General features: G+C 42.5%; 1 protein-coding gene across 8 annotated transcripts in view; it reads left to right on the top strand.

Annotated features, from left to right (window-relative positions):
- The window catches only part of slc44a5b (solute carrier family 44 member 5b), a 54,403-nt gene that overhangs the window by 24,521 nt on the left and 12,211 nt on the right, over positions 1 to 17,671 (top strand). For 2 of the 8 annotated variants that reach the window (XM_021603365.3, XM_090235232.1), the window contains exons 3-9: positions 7,549 to 7,622; positions 10,343 to 10,427; positions 11,261 to 11,345; positions 11,470 to 11,598; positions 14,990 to 15,050; positions 15,243 to 15,366; positions 15,999 to 16,031. In XM_021603365.3, the coding sequence (XP_021459040.3) occupies positions 7,549 to 7,622; positions 10,343 to 10,427; positions 11,261 to 11,345; positions 11,470 to 11,598; positions 14,990 to 15,050; positions 15,243 to 15,366; positions 15,999 to 16,031 (591 nt within the window). Of the gene's footprint in view, positions 1 to 7,548; positions 7,623 to 10,342; positions 10,428 to 11,260; positions 11,346 to 11,469; positions 11,599 to 13,243; positions 13,545 to 14,989; positions 15,051 to 15,242; positions 15,367 to 15,998; positions 16,032 to 17,671 lie in introns of those variants that run through there. The other 6 variants (XM_090235234.1, XM_021603366.3, XM_090235235.1 and 3 more) reach the window with 3 other exon arrangements.

Genomic DNA, 17,671 nt, shown 5'->3' with positions numbered 1-17,671 from the left:
TAGAGAAAATGGAGATGCCTTGTAGCTCTGAATAATTCCGGCTTCCATTATGCTGCGGTACGGGTGATATATCAATCCATAAAGTACATCTGAATAATGTATGAATTGAATGATGCCATTGACTAGGGCTGGCGCGATACCAGTATCGGGATTCCCATTAGTATCGAGGCAAGGAAACAAAATGTGAAGCAGATTTCAATTCTTTAGGAAAACAGCCCTAATGTTGGAAACCAACATCATTATGTTGTCATCCAGAGTCACATTTTATTTATTTTCCAAGCTACAGCACACAATATTTTACATACAGGTCTGCTTTGTTTTCATTTTTGCCTTGAAAAAAATATCCCGATATTGGTATCGTCCCGCCCTGAATAGTGGACTGCACACCTTTTAGTCAATACACATACATGGACTGTAAATTTGTCCTTGAGACTTCTGCAGGGAAGTTGAAAAACATTCAAAACCCCTGTGCCTTCCACTGCTATATCTATTGGCTCTCCAGACCTTGAGAAACTTCCCGGTGTGTTTCAACATGTGAGAATCCATTATCTCTACCCCTCTCTCCCAAACTCTCTCCCTGTTAATTTCCATTGTGTGGTGGAAACAGTCGGCCAATGGTGACACACCAGAATTTCAGCCACGCTATTCTGTGGCAGCGTCGACCGGTCATCACCACCACAGCCATGGCACCAATGGCTCCCCAAGTGGAGTCAGCTTTACGAATAGAACACTCTGTCACAGAGCTTCACATGTCACTGACAGGAATGCCAGCCGGTACCCACTGCCTCACAGCACTTAGAGTAGCAGCACACATACAGTGCCTTGCCAAAGTATTCGAACTTCGCAACCTTTTGCCACATTTCAGGCTTCAAACATAAAGATATAAAACTGTATTTTTTTGTGAAGAATCAACAACAAGTGGGACACAATCATGAAGTGGAACAACATTTATTGGATATTTCAAACTTTTTTAACAAATCAAAAACTGAAAAATTGGGCGTGCAAAATTATTCAGCCCCCTTAAGTTAATACTTTGTAGCGCCACCTTTTGCTGCGATTACAGCTGTAAGTCGCTTGGGGTATGTCTCTATCAGTTTTGCACATCGAGAGACTGAATTTTTTTCCCATTCCTACTTGCAAAACAGCTCAAGCTCAGTGAGGTTGGATGGAGAGCATTTGTGAACAGCAGTTTTCAGTTCTTTCCACAGATTCTCGATTGGATTCAGGTCTGGACTTTGACTTGGCCATTCTAACACCTGGATATGTTTATTTTTGAACCATTCCATTGTAGATTTTGCTTTATGTTTTGGATCATTGTCTTGTTGGAAGACAAATCTCCGTCCCAGTCTCAGGTCTTTTGCAGACTCCATCAGGTTTTCTTCCAGAATGGTCCTGTATTTGGCTCCATCCATCTTCCCATCAATTTTAACCATCTTCCCTGTCCCTGCTGAAGAAAAGCAGGCCCAAACCATGATGCTGCCACCACCATGTTTGACAGTGGGGATGGTGTGTTCAGCTGTGTTGCTTTTACGCCAAACATAACGTTTTGCATTGTTGCCAAAAAGTACAATTTTGGTTTCATCTGACCAGAGCACCTTCTTCCACATGTTTGGTGTGTCTCCCAGGTGGCTTGTGGCAAACTTTAAACGACACTTTTTATGGATATCTTTAAGAAATGGCTTTCTTCTTGCCACTCTTCCATAAAGGCCAGATTTGTGCAATATACGACTGATTGTTGTCCTATGGACAGAGTCTCCCACCTCAGCTGTAGATCTCTGCAGTTCATCCAGAGTGATCATGGGCCTCTTGGCTGCATCTCTGATCAGTCTTCTCCTTGTATGAGCTGAAAGTTTAGAGGGACGGCCAGGTCTTGGTAGATTTGCAGTGGTCTGATACTCCTTCCATTTCAATATTATCGCTTGCACAGTGCTCCTTGGGATGTTTAAAGCTTGGGAAATCTTTTTGTATCCAAATCCGGCTTTAAACTTCTTCACAACAGTATCTCGGACCTGCCTGGTGTGTTCCTTGTTCTTCATGATGCTCTCTGCGCTTTTAACGGACCTCTGAGACTATCACAGTGCAGGTGCATTTATACGGAGACTTGATTACACACAGGTGGATTGTATTTATCATCATTAGTCATTTAGGTCAACATTGGATCATTCAGAGATCCTCACTGAACTTCTGGAGAGAGTTTGCTGCACTGAAAGTAAAGGGGCTGAATAATTTTGCACGCCCGATTTTTCAGTTTTTGATTTGTTAAAAAAGTTTGAAATATCCAATAAATGTTGTTCCACTTCATGATTGTGTCCCACTTGTTGTTGATTCTTCACAAAAAAATACAGTTTTACATCTTTATGTTTGAAGCCTGAAATGTGGAAAAAGGTCGCAAAGTTCAAGGGGGCCGAATACTTTCGCAAGGCACTGTACATACCAACCCAGCAGGGGAAAGGATATTGTTCTAGCCAAGAGATTTTGGTTCAGCTATGGAGATCTAAGACTTTTAGACTATGACTGGGATTTGGCATTGGACCACATTTGCAGTTGGGCTGCGTTTTGCGTCACAGAGATGAGAGAAAGATACCTAGTTTTTTTTTGTCTCGTTTACCAGCTTCCTTTCAGCGTTCACCTGACTCAAAGGTTGTTCTGTGTTAGCTCTGTAGTGCTAGCTTTGACTTTGCCTTAATAGGTCGTCTCTGTCTAATGTAGCCTATTTGAAATGATGAGCGCTTCTTACAGTCCCCTTTTCCTGTTTTTTTTTTTTTATGAAAATACTTTTCATTCAAGTTGTACAGTTTGGTTTCATTACTTCAAAACCAGATGAGAGGTCCAGGTAGTCACAAAAATAGATGGGTGTTGGTTAAATTGTGATTTTAATGAATCGAACACATTTGGAGTGTCATTTTTTCCCCCCCTGTGAGCGAGGAGCGGTTTTTCGCGGTGCAGTTGGAAAGGACTTGGCGCACCGGAAAGCACCACTCCATGAGCGATAAGAGGGATTTCTGACTGCTCAACTCCGCTCACATACTCTGCTGAGTACCACTCTTCATATTTTCAGTATGGTGATGGCTGCGTCATATTATGGGTATGCTTTTCATTCAGCGAGGACTAGGAAGTCTCTAGGCCCTGGGGGTTTGGGTAGAAGACAGTGGAGACTCACTTCACGGTGAAGAGGTGACAGAAGGTCTGCTTCAGGGTCCCACCCCCTGGATCTCATCGACTAATCACCCATGATTCCTAGCTGCCCTCTGGTCCGCTACCTGACTCAACTCCTAATGGACGCTGAGAAATTCAGTCCTCACCATGGCAACCTCGACAGCTCTTGTTCCTTGTCTTTTGAATGAAATGAAAAAGTAGTCCCTCGTCTGCCTCTTTTTAATACCGTGTTTAATATCAGAGCCGGCAGTGCCTTGGGCACACCGCAGGTCCACTTCACACTGTATCACACTGTCTCTACAGGAATGTTGTCGGTGTGAGGATGGAGACATTTTCTGCCTCGGCTCCCTTGGACTGGGTTTGTTTGTGAAATATGTCTTAGCCTTTAAAGTCTCAGTTCCATAGCCATCATGTTATAGACTTGTGTCATTCCTTGAGTCTATGCCATCAAATATGATTTACGGTCAGGATTTTTGTGGGTAATGGTCTTTGACAGGAGAATGCAGATCTGAACAGATGGTCCATGGGTCAGTTATTAGCTGGAGGGGATTTATGGGCAATGTCATTTGGAGAGATATCTCAAATTGGACATTCACAATTAAGTATCAGGTCTTAATGGGAAAATTGTAATCACTGATGGCCACTAGATTATCACCAGCTGATCTCTCGTTAAACCATCATTACGCTCTAAAATCACCCGCACAGCTGATGTCAATTGCAACCATCATCCGTCACCGATTTACCACTCTGTGACGTGGATTTCTGAATTGGAAAGAAATGTGGTAGGGAGAGTAATTTCTTATTATTTGGAAATCGTTATCTTAACCAAAGAAACCGTTGCGAAGTGCTTTGTTTTATAATTACATTTTAATTGTCTTTCAATGTTGTTGCATTCCATATAAAAAAGTATGTGAATTTGGCTATTTAGTGGATTCGGCTATTTGAGCACACAGCCATGCAATCTTCACAGACAAACATTGGCAGTAGAATGGCCTCACTGTAAACCAGAGGTGGGGCAACGGTACCGGGCGGTAGGCAGGCTCTGGGTCAGGGCAAGGCAGAGGTTGGTAATCCAGAGGGGAGCAAAGGTACAGGTCAGTGGCAGGCTCAGGGGCAGGCAGAGTGGTCAGGCAGGTGGGCTCGGAGTCAGGACAGGCATGGGTCAAAACCAGGAGGGCGAGAATAGAGAGACTGGGAAAAGCAGGAGCAGAGACACAAAACTCTGGTTGACTTGAACAAACAAGACAAACTGGCAACAGACAAACATACACAGGGGAAATGGGGAAGATGAGCGACACCTGGAGGGGGGTGGAGACAATCACAAAGACAGGTGAAACAGAACAGGGTGTGACATAGGAGCAACAATGGCTCAGCCTCGAAATGATAGGCCACGCAAGCTCACAGAACGGGGCCGCCGAGTGCTGAGGCGCAACAAAAATTGTCTGTCATTTGTAACACTCACTACAGAGTTCCAAACTGCCTCTAGAGGCAACGTCAGCACAATAACTGCTCATCTGGAGCTTCATGAAATGGGTTTCCATGGCCGAGCAGCCGCACACAAGCCTAAGATCACCATGTGCAATGACACAAGTCCTCAACTGGCAGCTTCATTAAATAGCACCCGCAAAACACCAGTCTCAACATCTGCAGTGAAGAGGCAACTCTGAGATGCTGGCCTTCTAGGTAAAGTTGCAAAGAAAACGCCATATCTCAGACTAGCCAATAAAAATAAAATATGAAGATGTGCAAAATAACACAGACACTGGACAGAGGAACTCTGCCTAGAAGGCCAGCATCCTGGAGACGCCTCTTCACTGTTGACATTGAGACTGGTGTTTTGCAGGTATTATTTAATGAAGCTGTCAGTTGAGGACTTGTGAGGCGTCTGTTTCTCAAACTAGACACTAATCTACTTGGCCTCTTGCTCAGTTTTGCACCGGGGCCTCCCGCTCCTCTTTCTATTCTGGTTAGAGCCAGTTTGCGCTGTTCTTTGAAGGGAATAGTATACAGCGTTGTACAAGATCTTCAGTTTCTTGGCAATTTCTTTCATGGAATAGCCTTCATTTCTCAGAACAAGAATAGACTGGTGAGTTTCAGAAGAAAGTTATTTGTTTCTGGCCATTTTGACCCTGTAATCGAATCCACAAATGCTGATGCTCCAGATACTCAACTAGTCTAAAGAAGGCCAGTTTTATTGCTTCTTTAATCAGAACAACAGTTTTCAGCTGTTTAAAAAAAAATATATGTTTTAACAGTGCTAACATAATTGCAAAATGGTTTTCTAATGATCAATTAGCCTTTTAAAATGATACACTTGGATTAGCTAACAACGTGCCATTGGAACACAGGTGTGATGGTTGCAGATAATGGGCCTCTGTACGCCTATGTAGATATTCCATAGAAAATCTGCCGTTTCCAGATACAATAGTCATTTACATTATTAACAATGTCTACACTGCATCTCTGATCAAGTTGCTGTTATTTTAATGGACAAAAAAAAAAAAAATTCTTTCAAAAACAAGGACATTTCTAAGTGACCCCAAACTTTTGAATGGTAGTATACATGTTTCAAGCAGGACACCATAGTCCCTGTGCCCAAGAAAGCGAAAGTAACCTACCTAAATGACTAGCACCCAGTAGAACTCACGTCAGTAGCCACAAAGTGCTTTGAAAGGCAGGTCATGACTAACATCAACACCATAACCCCAGAAACCCTAGACCCACTCCAATTCGCATACCGCCACAACAGATCCACAGATGATGCAATCTCAATCGCACTCCACACACAGGGAACACCTATGTGAAAATACTGTTAATTGACTAAAGCTCAGCTTTCAACACCATAGTGGTATATTTCACTGGTATCCCCAAAGCCAACACTTCCTTTGGCCGCCTTTCCTTCCAGTTCTCTGTTGCCAATGACTGGAACGAATTGCAAAAATCACTGAAGCTGGAGTCTTATATCTCCCTCTCTAACTTTAAGCATCAGCTGTCAGAGCTGACCTGTAGTATTCGGCGCATGTGATAAATACATTTGGATTTGATTCAAAGGAATCCAGCGTTAACCTGCAGGAGCATGTTAAGTTCTGACTGTTTGTTGCAATCAAGCCCATGTAATTCAGATGAGATTGGTAATAATAGGCCCATTTTAATTCAGCAGTGAGAAATCTGTTTATTATAGGTACTGTAGTTCTGGATTTCAGCCATTTTTAACTGTGAAGAAATCAAAATCTTCACTAATGTTGAACAAAACAAGCCCCATTTTCACCAATACAACTCATTAGCATGGAATGCAAATGCAGTTGCAATTACCTACAGTATTTATGTAGGGCTATGATCTTTCTGCTTAGTAGCAACAGCACTAGCAAAACAATCCTGGATAATTTGTGATGCAAAGATTAAACTGTGCCACTCCCTCAGTCTAAATCAGTTTAAGAGCCATCCTTGGTAACCTAAACGTTCTTGCATGTGTGTTTGTATGTGTATACAGCATATTTGTTTCTGTGTATTTCTCTATCTAAGTAGTTTATCCTTTTTAATATCCATTGCAATGAAATTGATATTCTATGTGCATCTGTGGCCTGAGCTCCGCAGGACCATCTGCTATTTAATAACAAAAATGGTGTTTGGAGGCTCAAAAGCAATGTGCGTATGTACTGCTCGTGGAGTCTATGGTGGCACCACGCTGCATACAAAACAAGGACAAGCAGCTACCTCAAAGGAGCGCCACAGCAGACCTGCCTCTGGCCTCCACTCGACACTGGCTTTCTTCCTGGGGATGAAAGAGGAGTGTTTAAAGCACAAGGGTCTTACTTTCGGGTGTGTAGTTCCTTATTGTAGCCTTCACAGAGCATGCTCTGTATGATAAAGTTCAGACTTGGATTGTACTCGCTCTGAGGGGACACAACAGGGTGGAAGTTGGGAAGGGTTTTTGAGGACGGGGCCCTGGCGGGGCAAGGCTGACAGCTTCTCTGGGGGTGAGAGAAGTGTGAGAGACGAGAGAGGACTTCTTATTTGTGGACAGGAGGAGAAACCCCAGCTGTGAGAGAGAGCCTCCCCTCTCTAAAGCAGAGATGTAACATACTATTGTGCAATCCAACCTTCAAAACCTCTGTTGGAGGGATCTCTGTGGAGAACATAAACTCTGGGGGTTGGAGCGTGTCTCATTAGAAATTGGAGCTCGGAATGTTTTTCTCTGAGCCCTGTGTCTTGAGATGCCACCTGGTCTTGTCAGGTGGCAAATGCTGCACCCAGCTTAGGAGCTCAAGTACAAGCCCACTGTCAGGGATGCCATGGCAAGGGCAGAGCCCTTGGTACTAGGCTCATCTAATTGACACTCTTTCTCTCTTAACTCACTCCTTCTGTCCCTCTCTTTCTCTGTCTTCTCTCCAGGGGCTGCACGGATGTGGTGTGCTGTGTCGTATTCGTCATCTTCATCCTCGGCTACATCGCTCTGGGCACCGTGGGTGAGTTGTCATGTTGCTGCTTATTTCATCAGACACGTTGGTTTCGTAACACCACAGCCCACCCTATGATGATGCTCCACGTTGTGCGAGTCGAAGTCCCATGTACATGTAGAGAGAGAGAGAGAGTGTGTGTGTGTGTGTGTGTTCATGAGTTTCTGCTTGCCTAGCTCTCATCTTGACAAAGTCTTTGGGTGGGAAAGGGAAATGCATTCGAGCAAAATGTGTCTTCTGCATTTAACCCAACCCTTCTGAATCAGAGAGGTGCGTGGGCCTGCCTTGATCGATGTTCATGTCATCGACGCCCAGGGAGCAATTTTTTTACACCTTGCCGGCTCGGGATTCGAACTGCGTTCCACCGACTGCCATTTAAATGCTAGATAACGTTTTGTATTGGATCCCGTTTTGCGTTGGGCAACAGAGCTTCTGGTGTTGTGAAGTGTGTGGGAGGTGGAAATATGAGTACTTGAATTTCCCCAGAGTCAGACCCATTCCTTAATGAGTGGGAGTCTGCAACATCAGAGTCTAATGATTTTATGTGAGTCACTTTCTGTTTCTGAGGTTACTGTATGGCATCTCCCTAATCTGTGTGTCTAATCTCTTGATTGGGGGTTTTGACCATGTTCTCCAGGGTTATGGGTGACATCCTCTGGCCTCCATTCCTTTTAAGGGACTTAGAGAAGTTGTGCTTGACGATGTAAACGCAGCCTTACTGCAGTGTGTTCCTCTCAGTAGATTGGAATCAATCATGTGACTCTCCTCACATGCACACACCTCAGTCTGTACAGACACAGACATGCATGCTTAAACACACACACACGTGCCCACACACAAACACATTTGTTTTACTATTCTTGTGGGGACCAAACAATTGATTCCCATTCAAAACCCGATCTCCTAAACCTTACCCCTAACCATAATTCTAACCCTAACCTTAAAGCTAACCCCTAAACTTAAAATATATTTTTTTCCTTGTGAGAACCAGAAGGACAGTAAAACCAAACACACACACACACACACACACCCCTCCCCCCCACACATACACCCTAAATGAGTCAAATCAACTGTCTTTTCTCAAAGTGCAGTCCCTCTGACTCCCGTGTGCAGTGGAGTCACGTCTCAGTCTGGGCAGAGGAAGGACTGTCTGTTGCCCAATTACTTTAAGAGAGCCAGAGCCATGAAAATGGAGGTGACTTCAAATAGACGCTGGCGTGTTTGCAATTACGTGAACAGCTTTTCATTCTTTCTCCTCGCCCGTGGTCTTCCTCATGCATAAACTCTGTTTCATCCGGACTATTGGGTGAGGCAGGTACAGTGTTGTTGGCTAGAAAGGGAATAGAATGCCTTGTCCTCTAACAGAAAATAATTACTTTAATGACTGAAACAGGTTAGAAAAACAAATTTGCAGCTTGGATTGAATTTCAGAGTAGTCTCAAAAGATACAGACTGGCCTTGGTTCTGTTGGTGGTGTCGTTCCATGAAAAGAGTGCATTTTGCATCACTTTGATATTTCAAATAGAAATTGTGCCCCAACATTGAATTGTAAAATACTTTGAAGTGCCCTTTTTTAATATAGTGCCCTTTTTAATATAGACCACAAGGAAAATTCAACAAATCAATTGTTTCAACAATTTCAACAAACACATTTTTTGATGTGAATAAAGACTTGCTAAAGTGCCACATTTCAGCATTTTTACATGTCCCTCAGGGGCCCCTTCTGTGACTTCCAGGGAGAATTTAACCCACTTAATCCCAAGATTTCAACAAGTTTTCACCATTTATTGTTATACCCTAGTTATTTTGTTGCCTTGACAGTCATTTCTAAAATATTATTATTTATTTATTGTGACTAGTGACTCATTTACGTATGGCCCTCATTTTAAGTTCAACCCTGTTACATAAAGCAGAACTCTTGATTTCATATGGGTAAACTATTCCTTTTTAAGTATTATTTTCTAAAGAAACATTGAACATCTAATGGTCAAATCATAGTGTAAAAGCAGGTGAGCTGGTTTTACCCTTTTTGGCCATTTTCTGGTGTTTTGTGATGGAAAACAGACCATAATATGTAAACCCTGTAACCCATAGGCTGTTTACTCTACAATTAAATGTATTGCATTCAATTGTCTCTCCCTGTTGCACAAATCAAGCTTCCATTCCCCCTGTCACAAGGGGATTTTTGGCTGTTACTTTATATGGCACTTAACAGGCACTTACTGAAGTCATTTTTTTAAATGTAACCTCTTGAGATGGGAAAACTTGTTTTTTTTATGAAGTTAAACATGTGTTCTTTATGACAATGTTAAAAGTAGTTGAAATCAAAACGTTTTATACTAGGTTACACTTCTCAAAAGGTACCTAATTGGTGAAACAACCCAGTGGTTTTCACTCAAATGATCTCTCTGTATTCTGTAAGGGTAGTCTCAAGGTTTTCAGGTTGTCCTGTAATTGCTGAGCAGCCAGCTCTCAGCTTGACTCGCTAATCTTTTCATATCTGGTTTTTCTGATTTGTGATTCATAATAGGAGTCTTACCTTTGATCCCATTTGACCTGCTTCTTTAAATTCGGAAGTGATTATGTTAGTGTGCGTTACAGGCGGGCAGAGTATTACCATGCACACACAGCCAGGGAGGTCCTGTCACTGACTCATAAATGCCCAGAGTGATTGACAGTTGAAGGGGCAGGGAAAGGCTAATGATGCGGCCGTTTTTGTCTGGTTTCAGCCTGGATCCATGGCGACCCCAGGAAGGTGGTCTACCCCACCGACAGCCACGGACAGTTCTGTGGACAGCAGGGGACCCCCAACGCGTGAGTATAAAGACGGATGCCAATCTTTTAGTGCACTTGGAAGAGATACCAAAGCCGCTTGGGAGGTGTGTCGGCTCGAACACTTTTGACACCCGCAATATGGCACAAACAATATGAGAGAAATCATAATGCAGAGAAACTGCTATTTCCTACCATTTTAATATCCGGCCTCAGCATGTCAGTTGTATTAGTCTCAGTGAGTTGAGGACAGGGGTAGGTCGGCCCTCTAAATGGCAGGTAACCCAGTAAAGAAAACAAGTATGTAACAAGGCCAGTATGATGCAGGATTTTTAATTTTTTTTTTTTAACTATATGCAAGTTAGATTGATAACAATACAAATAAGGAGCAACGTTGCCTGAAGAAGACTATAGTTGAAACGCAGTTGCAGTTGTGCGTCCTGTTATGACAATCACAGGCTGATCTGCTCCTTACACCTATTCTTTGTCAATATAATCTGAGTATAATTTTTCAATGGGTTTTCCTGCACCGCACTGGCTGCCTACTAGTTGTATTGTTGTCTGTAATAGTTTGTTTATTGAGTGCTTTGCGCACCATGTATGAAAAGCGCTTAACAAAGAAGCATTGACAACCGCCACGGACGCTCCTGCAACAACCGCCACGGACGTTCCTGCAACAACCGCCACGGACGTTCCTGCAACAACCGCCACGGACGTTCCTGCTCCCTGTGTTTTTACACACTGTTTGACAGACGGATCAATCTGCTGTTAGATTTTCCATACCACGTTTGTTCTCCGCGTTCTCTTAATAAAACTGTCATTGTCTTTGTGTTGGGAAACTAATGACTATTCTCTCCATTTCCCTGTGGTTACAGCAACAAAGCCATATTATTCTACTTCAACATATTGCAATGTGCCAATCCTGCCGTTCTCATTAACCTCCAGTGCCCTACAACCCAGGTGAGTGCTGCCTCTTAACGCTGCAGACATTATGCTATTAAGTTCCTGCTCGTTTTTTCTCGCTTGTTCTCTGTCACTAAGCGTTGATTTGATGCTTGGCTGTCCCTTTCTCGTCTCTTCCCAGCTCTGCGTCTCCAAGTGCCCAGACAGATTTGCCACATACCTCGACATGCAATACAACTACAGGTACAACAAGAGCTACTGGGAGTATTACAGGCAGTTCTGCAAGCCGGGCTTCGACAATCCAAGAAAGGTACCGAGACTGATGCCTCCAGTTACTTGTGGTCTCACTTATCAAGTCGTTGAGTGTTCTATCTTCTGTAATGGTTATCGATCTATAAGTCGGTGGAGTACTCGCATCCACTGCAGCCATTTTCTTTCTCAATATTAAAATATTTTCTATGGAGCATTTAAGTACATTACTGTGATTTGTTTTAAATTAAAATGGTCAAAAATAAACCTAGCAAAGAGCAAGCAAGAATTTTGCTAGGACTGTCTGGGAGTGGTGTGAGTGGGGAGGGGAAAACTGATAACTAGCTGTTATTGGCAGAAAGTTTTGGAACTCTCTTTCGTATTGGTCTATTAACTAATTTACCGCCTAGTGATGTCACCAGACAGGCCAAAACTCCATCTCACCAAAATAGGCAGAAATTTCAGGCAGTCTTTTCAGACAGCTCTTACACAATTCCACAGTATTATTCCAATTGGGGCTGACCCCAATTAGTCGACTGGTTGATTGTTTGGTCGATAGGCTGTTGGTCGACCAAGATTTTTTTTTGAGCAGTAGCAAATATATATTTTTTTATGGCACACGAGAAACCTGTCTGATTCACATCCATCTCAGTAAACGAATCCATTGCGGAGGCCGTAGGGATGGCACAGCCCAAGAAGAAGGGGAGTGTGGCTACAATGCACATCTCTCTGCAGAATGCGCTCTCTCACTACAATTTGTGCACATTTATTGTTTCTTTCGTAACTTCATTTTGTGAATGGTTTGTGTTGGATTGTTAGTGTATATCAATTCCCCATTACATATATCACCAGTAGTACATTTACCATGAATTCCTATCATTTCTAATCTACAATGTTACGGTCATTTCTGTTAATGCATTCAATATATTATTATTCCAGTCTTTTACCGTTCTCATTGTCGGAGTGGACACGTTGTTTGCAGAACACACAACCTATGCTTGTGAGAAACCAGTTTTGGTTGATTTCATTCCATTTCCGAGTTTTGTCAATTTAGTCATTTTTTGTTTGGAGCCCTCATGTCAATGTTGAGTAAGGACGTGCACCTGATTACGCATAGAAGTAGGCTTATAGGCTACAAATGTAGGCATGTAAATGTGCCCATTTGGGGATCTGATAGTATTTCTGATTGGCTTAATGCACCACCACTAATGAGTTGTGGAGCTTCTCAAAGTAATGCTTTTTTTTCACCTCAAACAGCAAGTTAACAAAGTCTGTTTTTTTTTTTTTACATCCGTTGAGAAACGTCTCTCCAGCTCTTCCTTTCAATAACCACTCCGCATGAAAGGGGAAAAACATCACAGCGCTGTGATCCAGTGGAAACATCATGAAACAGGCCTGCCTAATGACCTCTTATCCCTTGCGCAAAATAGCCTACAACTGTGTCTGTTCTGAGCTCACTGCTGCAGGAAACAATAAGCTCCCAGGATATTTTATACGATGTTGCAAGTTTGCTAGCACAAGCTTTGAGACTGACCCAAATTGATACAGTGCTTCAAGTTTGTTGCAGACAGGCCATGCATTGCCAGTGTGATTTAGATGATATTTATTTTTATCGGGATATTTTCTACCTGCAGGCTGCAATGTTTTTATTTGTTGGCTTTATGTGGGCTTTCTTTTTTTTTTTTTTTACATTGTTTGTAATGAAGACACAGGGAGTCAGGAAGCAAGTGCAGTTGGTAAGTTTACAAGGAACATGAAGATATACAAAACCAATACTGCCTGAAGACTGAGGCTAATGAGGGCTAAATAAAGGTGAAGTAATAAAAGTAATGATGATGTCCAGGTGTGCATAACGATGGGGAGCAGGTGTGTGTAATGATTGTTGCCAGGTGTGCATAATGTAGGTTGCAAGGACCGGTGGTTAGTAGTCTGGCGGCGTCAAGCACCGGAGCGGGAGTAGGCGTATCAGCATTGGCAATGGCAATGGCAACGAAGGTTATGTTTTAGGTTTGTGTCACTTTTTCATTTAGATTTGGATAGAATTTAGATGAACCACTTGACAATGATTTTGAGATATGAAGATGTTATTATGAATGAAATGAATCAGTTCCATGAAAATGTGCATATGAAAACCATAACTGGAAGGCAGATGGGTAGAAATGGTAAGATAAATTGGCATTCCTTATGAGGAAGGTTGTCAAATCCTCGTGTAGCCTATTACCAGCATCTTCAGGAGAGTAACGTCAGAATCTGCAAAAGCCAGCAGGAGGGAGAGGAGGATGTTCGGGTCAGGTTAAGTTTTTTTTTTTGGGGGGGGGTTATCTTGTTATTTGGCTCTCTCTTGAGTAATTTGTGTCTTATTTCATCAAACAGTGTGCTGAAAGGATCAGATAAGCTCAATACATATAGTTGATTTTATTTAATCACACAGGGTGTGTCTATACATGGAAAATACAAATTTTAATATTTAGACCAATTTATTAGTCGAAAGAACAGGTGACTCTCGGTCGACCCAAGATTTGTTTTAGACGGGGACAGCCCTAGTGGAAATTTATATTCAACACAGGACAATCATGATTTTGACGACACTGGGCCTTTAAACAAACGTTCTTTTGTTTTTGGAATTAAATTAAGATCAATAATAGTGTTCAATAGTAGCGACCGAGGCCCTTCCTCTTCAGGAATTCAAATCTTATTGGAGTCAGATTGAGTCATTTAGTTGTTGCATAGAATATATCTTGTTGTATAGAAATGATACAAAGTAATATCATTGGATGCGTTTTTCTGTAAGTACTGGGCCTAATGTACTATGTAAAGGAAACATGATGTGAATGTCATTTGAAAGTCCTGTGAGAGAAAAGCGTGAGGAAGGCGGCATCTGCTGATGTCACTCACAGCTCTGACGAGTTGGTTTGTGGGACACAGACTGTGATACTGGTCCGTGTTCGTCAGACATGCTGGCATGGCACCTCAGATGAGACTTAGAGAGACAGAAAGAGAGAGAAAGGGGGGAAGGGAGAGTGTGTGAGATGGTGTGTGGGAACTCATAATCACACAATCACACTGTTACTGCTGAATCGTTGGTTCTCCCACCCACACTGTGTCTACTCAGTCAGTACCCAGAGCAGAGTGCTCATTTGAGGAATAGAAGATAGAGCAGAAAGGGTTCCCTACCAGTCTGTTCTGTACTGTATGACAGACAGTCGTCTGTTCCTAGTCAACTCAGCCACACGCCCACTCTCCTCATGGTCCTGTTGGATAATGGCAAAGTCATAGGATATGATGATAGGATGTCTTACCAGTCATCCTAACCTAAAATACACGTTTTAATATTCCGACCAATTTATTAGTCGAAAGAACAGACGACTTATTAAAAACTCAAGTCTGAGGCTTTGACGTCACACAGTGGGTATTGTTTGACTTCTTCTCCCTCTCGCCTTTTTTCTGTTTAGTCCGTTGCACAAGTCTTGAGAGATGAGGACTGCCCTTCCATGATAGTGCCAAGCAGACCTTGTAAGTGAATCCGAGTTCTGCACACGGTTCATCCACTATCCTTATTGTGACTTTCATACGGTCTATTCCTAAGACTTAGATTCTGTGGGAGGGGAGGGTATGTGACTGGTTGGAAAAGGGATATATATAAAACCATAATAATATCACAGTGTATGAAATTGAAATACCAAGTTGTTTGTTTGTGTGTTTCAGTCCTCCAGCGGTGCTTCCCAGACTTCATCACCAGGAACGGGACGCTAACTGTCGCCAACAAGACAGTCTTCAAAGACGGCTTAGGTAAAACAAGGAGCGTGATCGATCTCCGAGACGCTGCCAAGTAAGTCCTGCTCTCCCCAATGTCGCTCTGCAGAAGCCTTTGTTGTTGTCGAAATCTTGGAATTTCTGCCGAGAGAGACTATGGGATGAATTGTATAAGTGGGAGGCCTATTAGGGGTGGTGGATTCACATGGTTGAATATCTTTTGACCAGTAAACCTGAAAGATGAATTAACGCTGTACAAATCTGTTCACTGTGGCTTCATTGAGGCCATGTTTGGGAATTCAAATGCATTTAAGCTATTATATTGTCATAGGGATTCTAACTTGGAACCCAGAGTCAACTGGACAGCTATTGCAGGGTAGGACAACTGGGCCATGATCCCTCATGCCCAGTAGAGTGTGGATCATTCATGCACATTGAAATCCGTCTATGCATGTTTGCATGGAAATGCAGCTCACGCTGTAGCTTCAGAGTAGTACAGTTAAGTGACTTTCCTCATGCTATGCATATACAGTCTATAAAACGATCAATACGTATATGGATTAACTTGTGGGAGAGATAAGAGAACAGCAATTAAGACCGATGCAGGGTCTTGATCGTTTTGTGTTAACGAGCTGCCATCATTAGTACATCATGTTTGCCTTTGAAAGAAGGATGTTATGACCAGTTGAATGCTTTTTTCTTTTTTAGCCGAGTTACCGCCATGCAGCAAGGAGTGGAAAGGTCTCAAACTAATTACAGTATTTTAACCTTGAACCGTAACCTTCTGTAGCCCCGAGCTCACTGTCTGCAAACTAACCTTCCCACCTGACTGTGCGTCATGGGTAATCTGCTGCTGTTCCTCTCCGGCTTGTGGCTGTGGAAAGGAAAGAGGACAGATTACCTTCAAATGTTGCCCTGATGTGGAGCTAACATCCATATTGAAGCCCTAGCAAAGACGAGTAACAACTTGGCTTACAGTTAATGTACTATATTGCTTTAAAAGCTGAGACTTACGTCACCCCCTAGCTTTCATCAACATCTTCCTTCCGTGATATTTTCTCATCATAATGTTTGCAAAGGTTCATTTCGTGAAACTGGATAAGAGCAGCCTCAGCATCACATTAATGCAGTAATTAGCGTTATTACCACAGTAATTACCACAAGTTATATATATATATATGTATGTATGTATGTATGTATGTATGTATATATATGTATATATATATATATATATATATGCCTACCTCTGACTTTAATAGACTATATTTGAACACAAATAGAGTTCCACAGGTGAATTTCATCTGCATTGTTTTGACTGGTAATGTCATTGTTTTGACTGGTGTAATGCTTTTGTTATGACGGGTGTAATGCCATCTTTCATCTCGCCCAAACTTTGAGCTGTGTATGTCCTCAGCATCTGTAGTTGATGACTGCGCCACCATTTCCTATTAGAAATTACAGTCTTTGTAGAGGGGCGTTTTTGTCAAAGTAAAAAAATAATAATAATAATCATCTCTCCGGCTATTATTCTGTTATGCCTGATGGTGAACCCTCAGGCATGGCTAGGCTCATCTCACCCTCACGCATGATTTGTCAACAGCCCACTAGTGCCTTTCACATATTTTCCCCTGAATGCCAAGCACTTCAAAGAGTTGTCCAAGGACAGAGCATTTCCTTCCAATTACACTGCCTCCAACCAAAACCTTTAACAAAGCATCAATTATTTTGTTTTCGACAGGTTCGGCCAAACTCCATCTGTTATAGCCTGGTCTGTGGAGTGCGTTAGGCACAGTGGCACAGCACTTTTGGTTTCATTGGTACATCGGTAGGGTTTCATTGGTATTACTAGGGCTCCTTTTTCATAACAACATGAATTACTTGAGTAGGTTGCATTATGTGCTATTATAGCTGTACGGTCATGGGCTTTTTAGAGAAATATGATGGTCGAGATGAAATTCATGCCTAGAGTGAGCTTTCCTCCTGACGTGTGGTAGCTGTCCTCATAAAACAGACGGAGATTGGTGCTCCACTCACGAGACATTCTGCACAGCTCCAGGGGAAGGTTGGTTCTAGTCTCTTGCTACTGCTGTTCACCAGTCCCGTAGAGGCTGATAATATAGTGAGTAAAAGCACCAGGGAATACTTTGGGTCCGATGTCTACAATAACACTCTAGGAAAAAAAGGTTCCAAATGGGTTCTTTGGCTGTCTCCACAGGATAACCCCTATTGGTTCCAGATAGAACCCCTTTGGGTTCCAGGTAGAACCCTCTGTAAAATGGTTCTACTTGCAACCAACAAGGATTCTTCAAGGGTTATCCTATGGGGACAGCCGAAGAACACTACGGTTCTAGATAGAGCTGTAGGTAGAGCTGTGGGTACAG

The sequence above is a fragment of the Oncorhynchus mykiss genome, chromosome 5 (genome assembly GCF_057628025.1).
Source record: "Oncorhynchus mykiss isolate SJ-2025 chromosome 5, ASM5762802v1, whole genome shotgun sequence".
Taxonomy (NCBI): Eukaryota; Metazoa; Chordata; class Actinopteri; order Salmoniformes; family Salmonidae; genus Oncorhynchus; species Oncorhynchus mykiss.
Note: the sequence above shows the minus strand (reverse complement) of the source record. Positions and strands in the feature narration are given on the sequence as shown.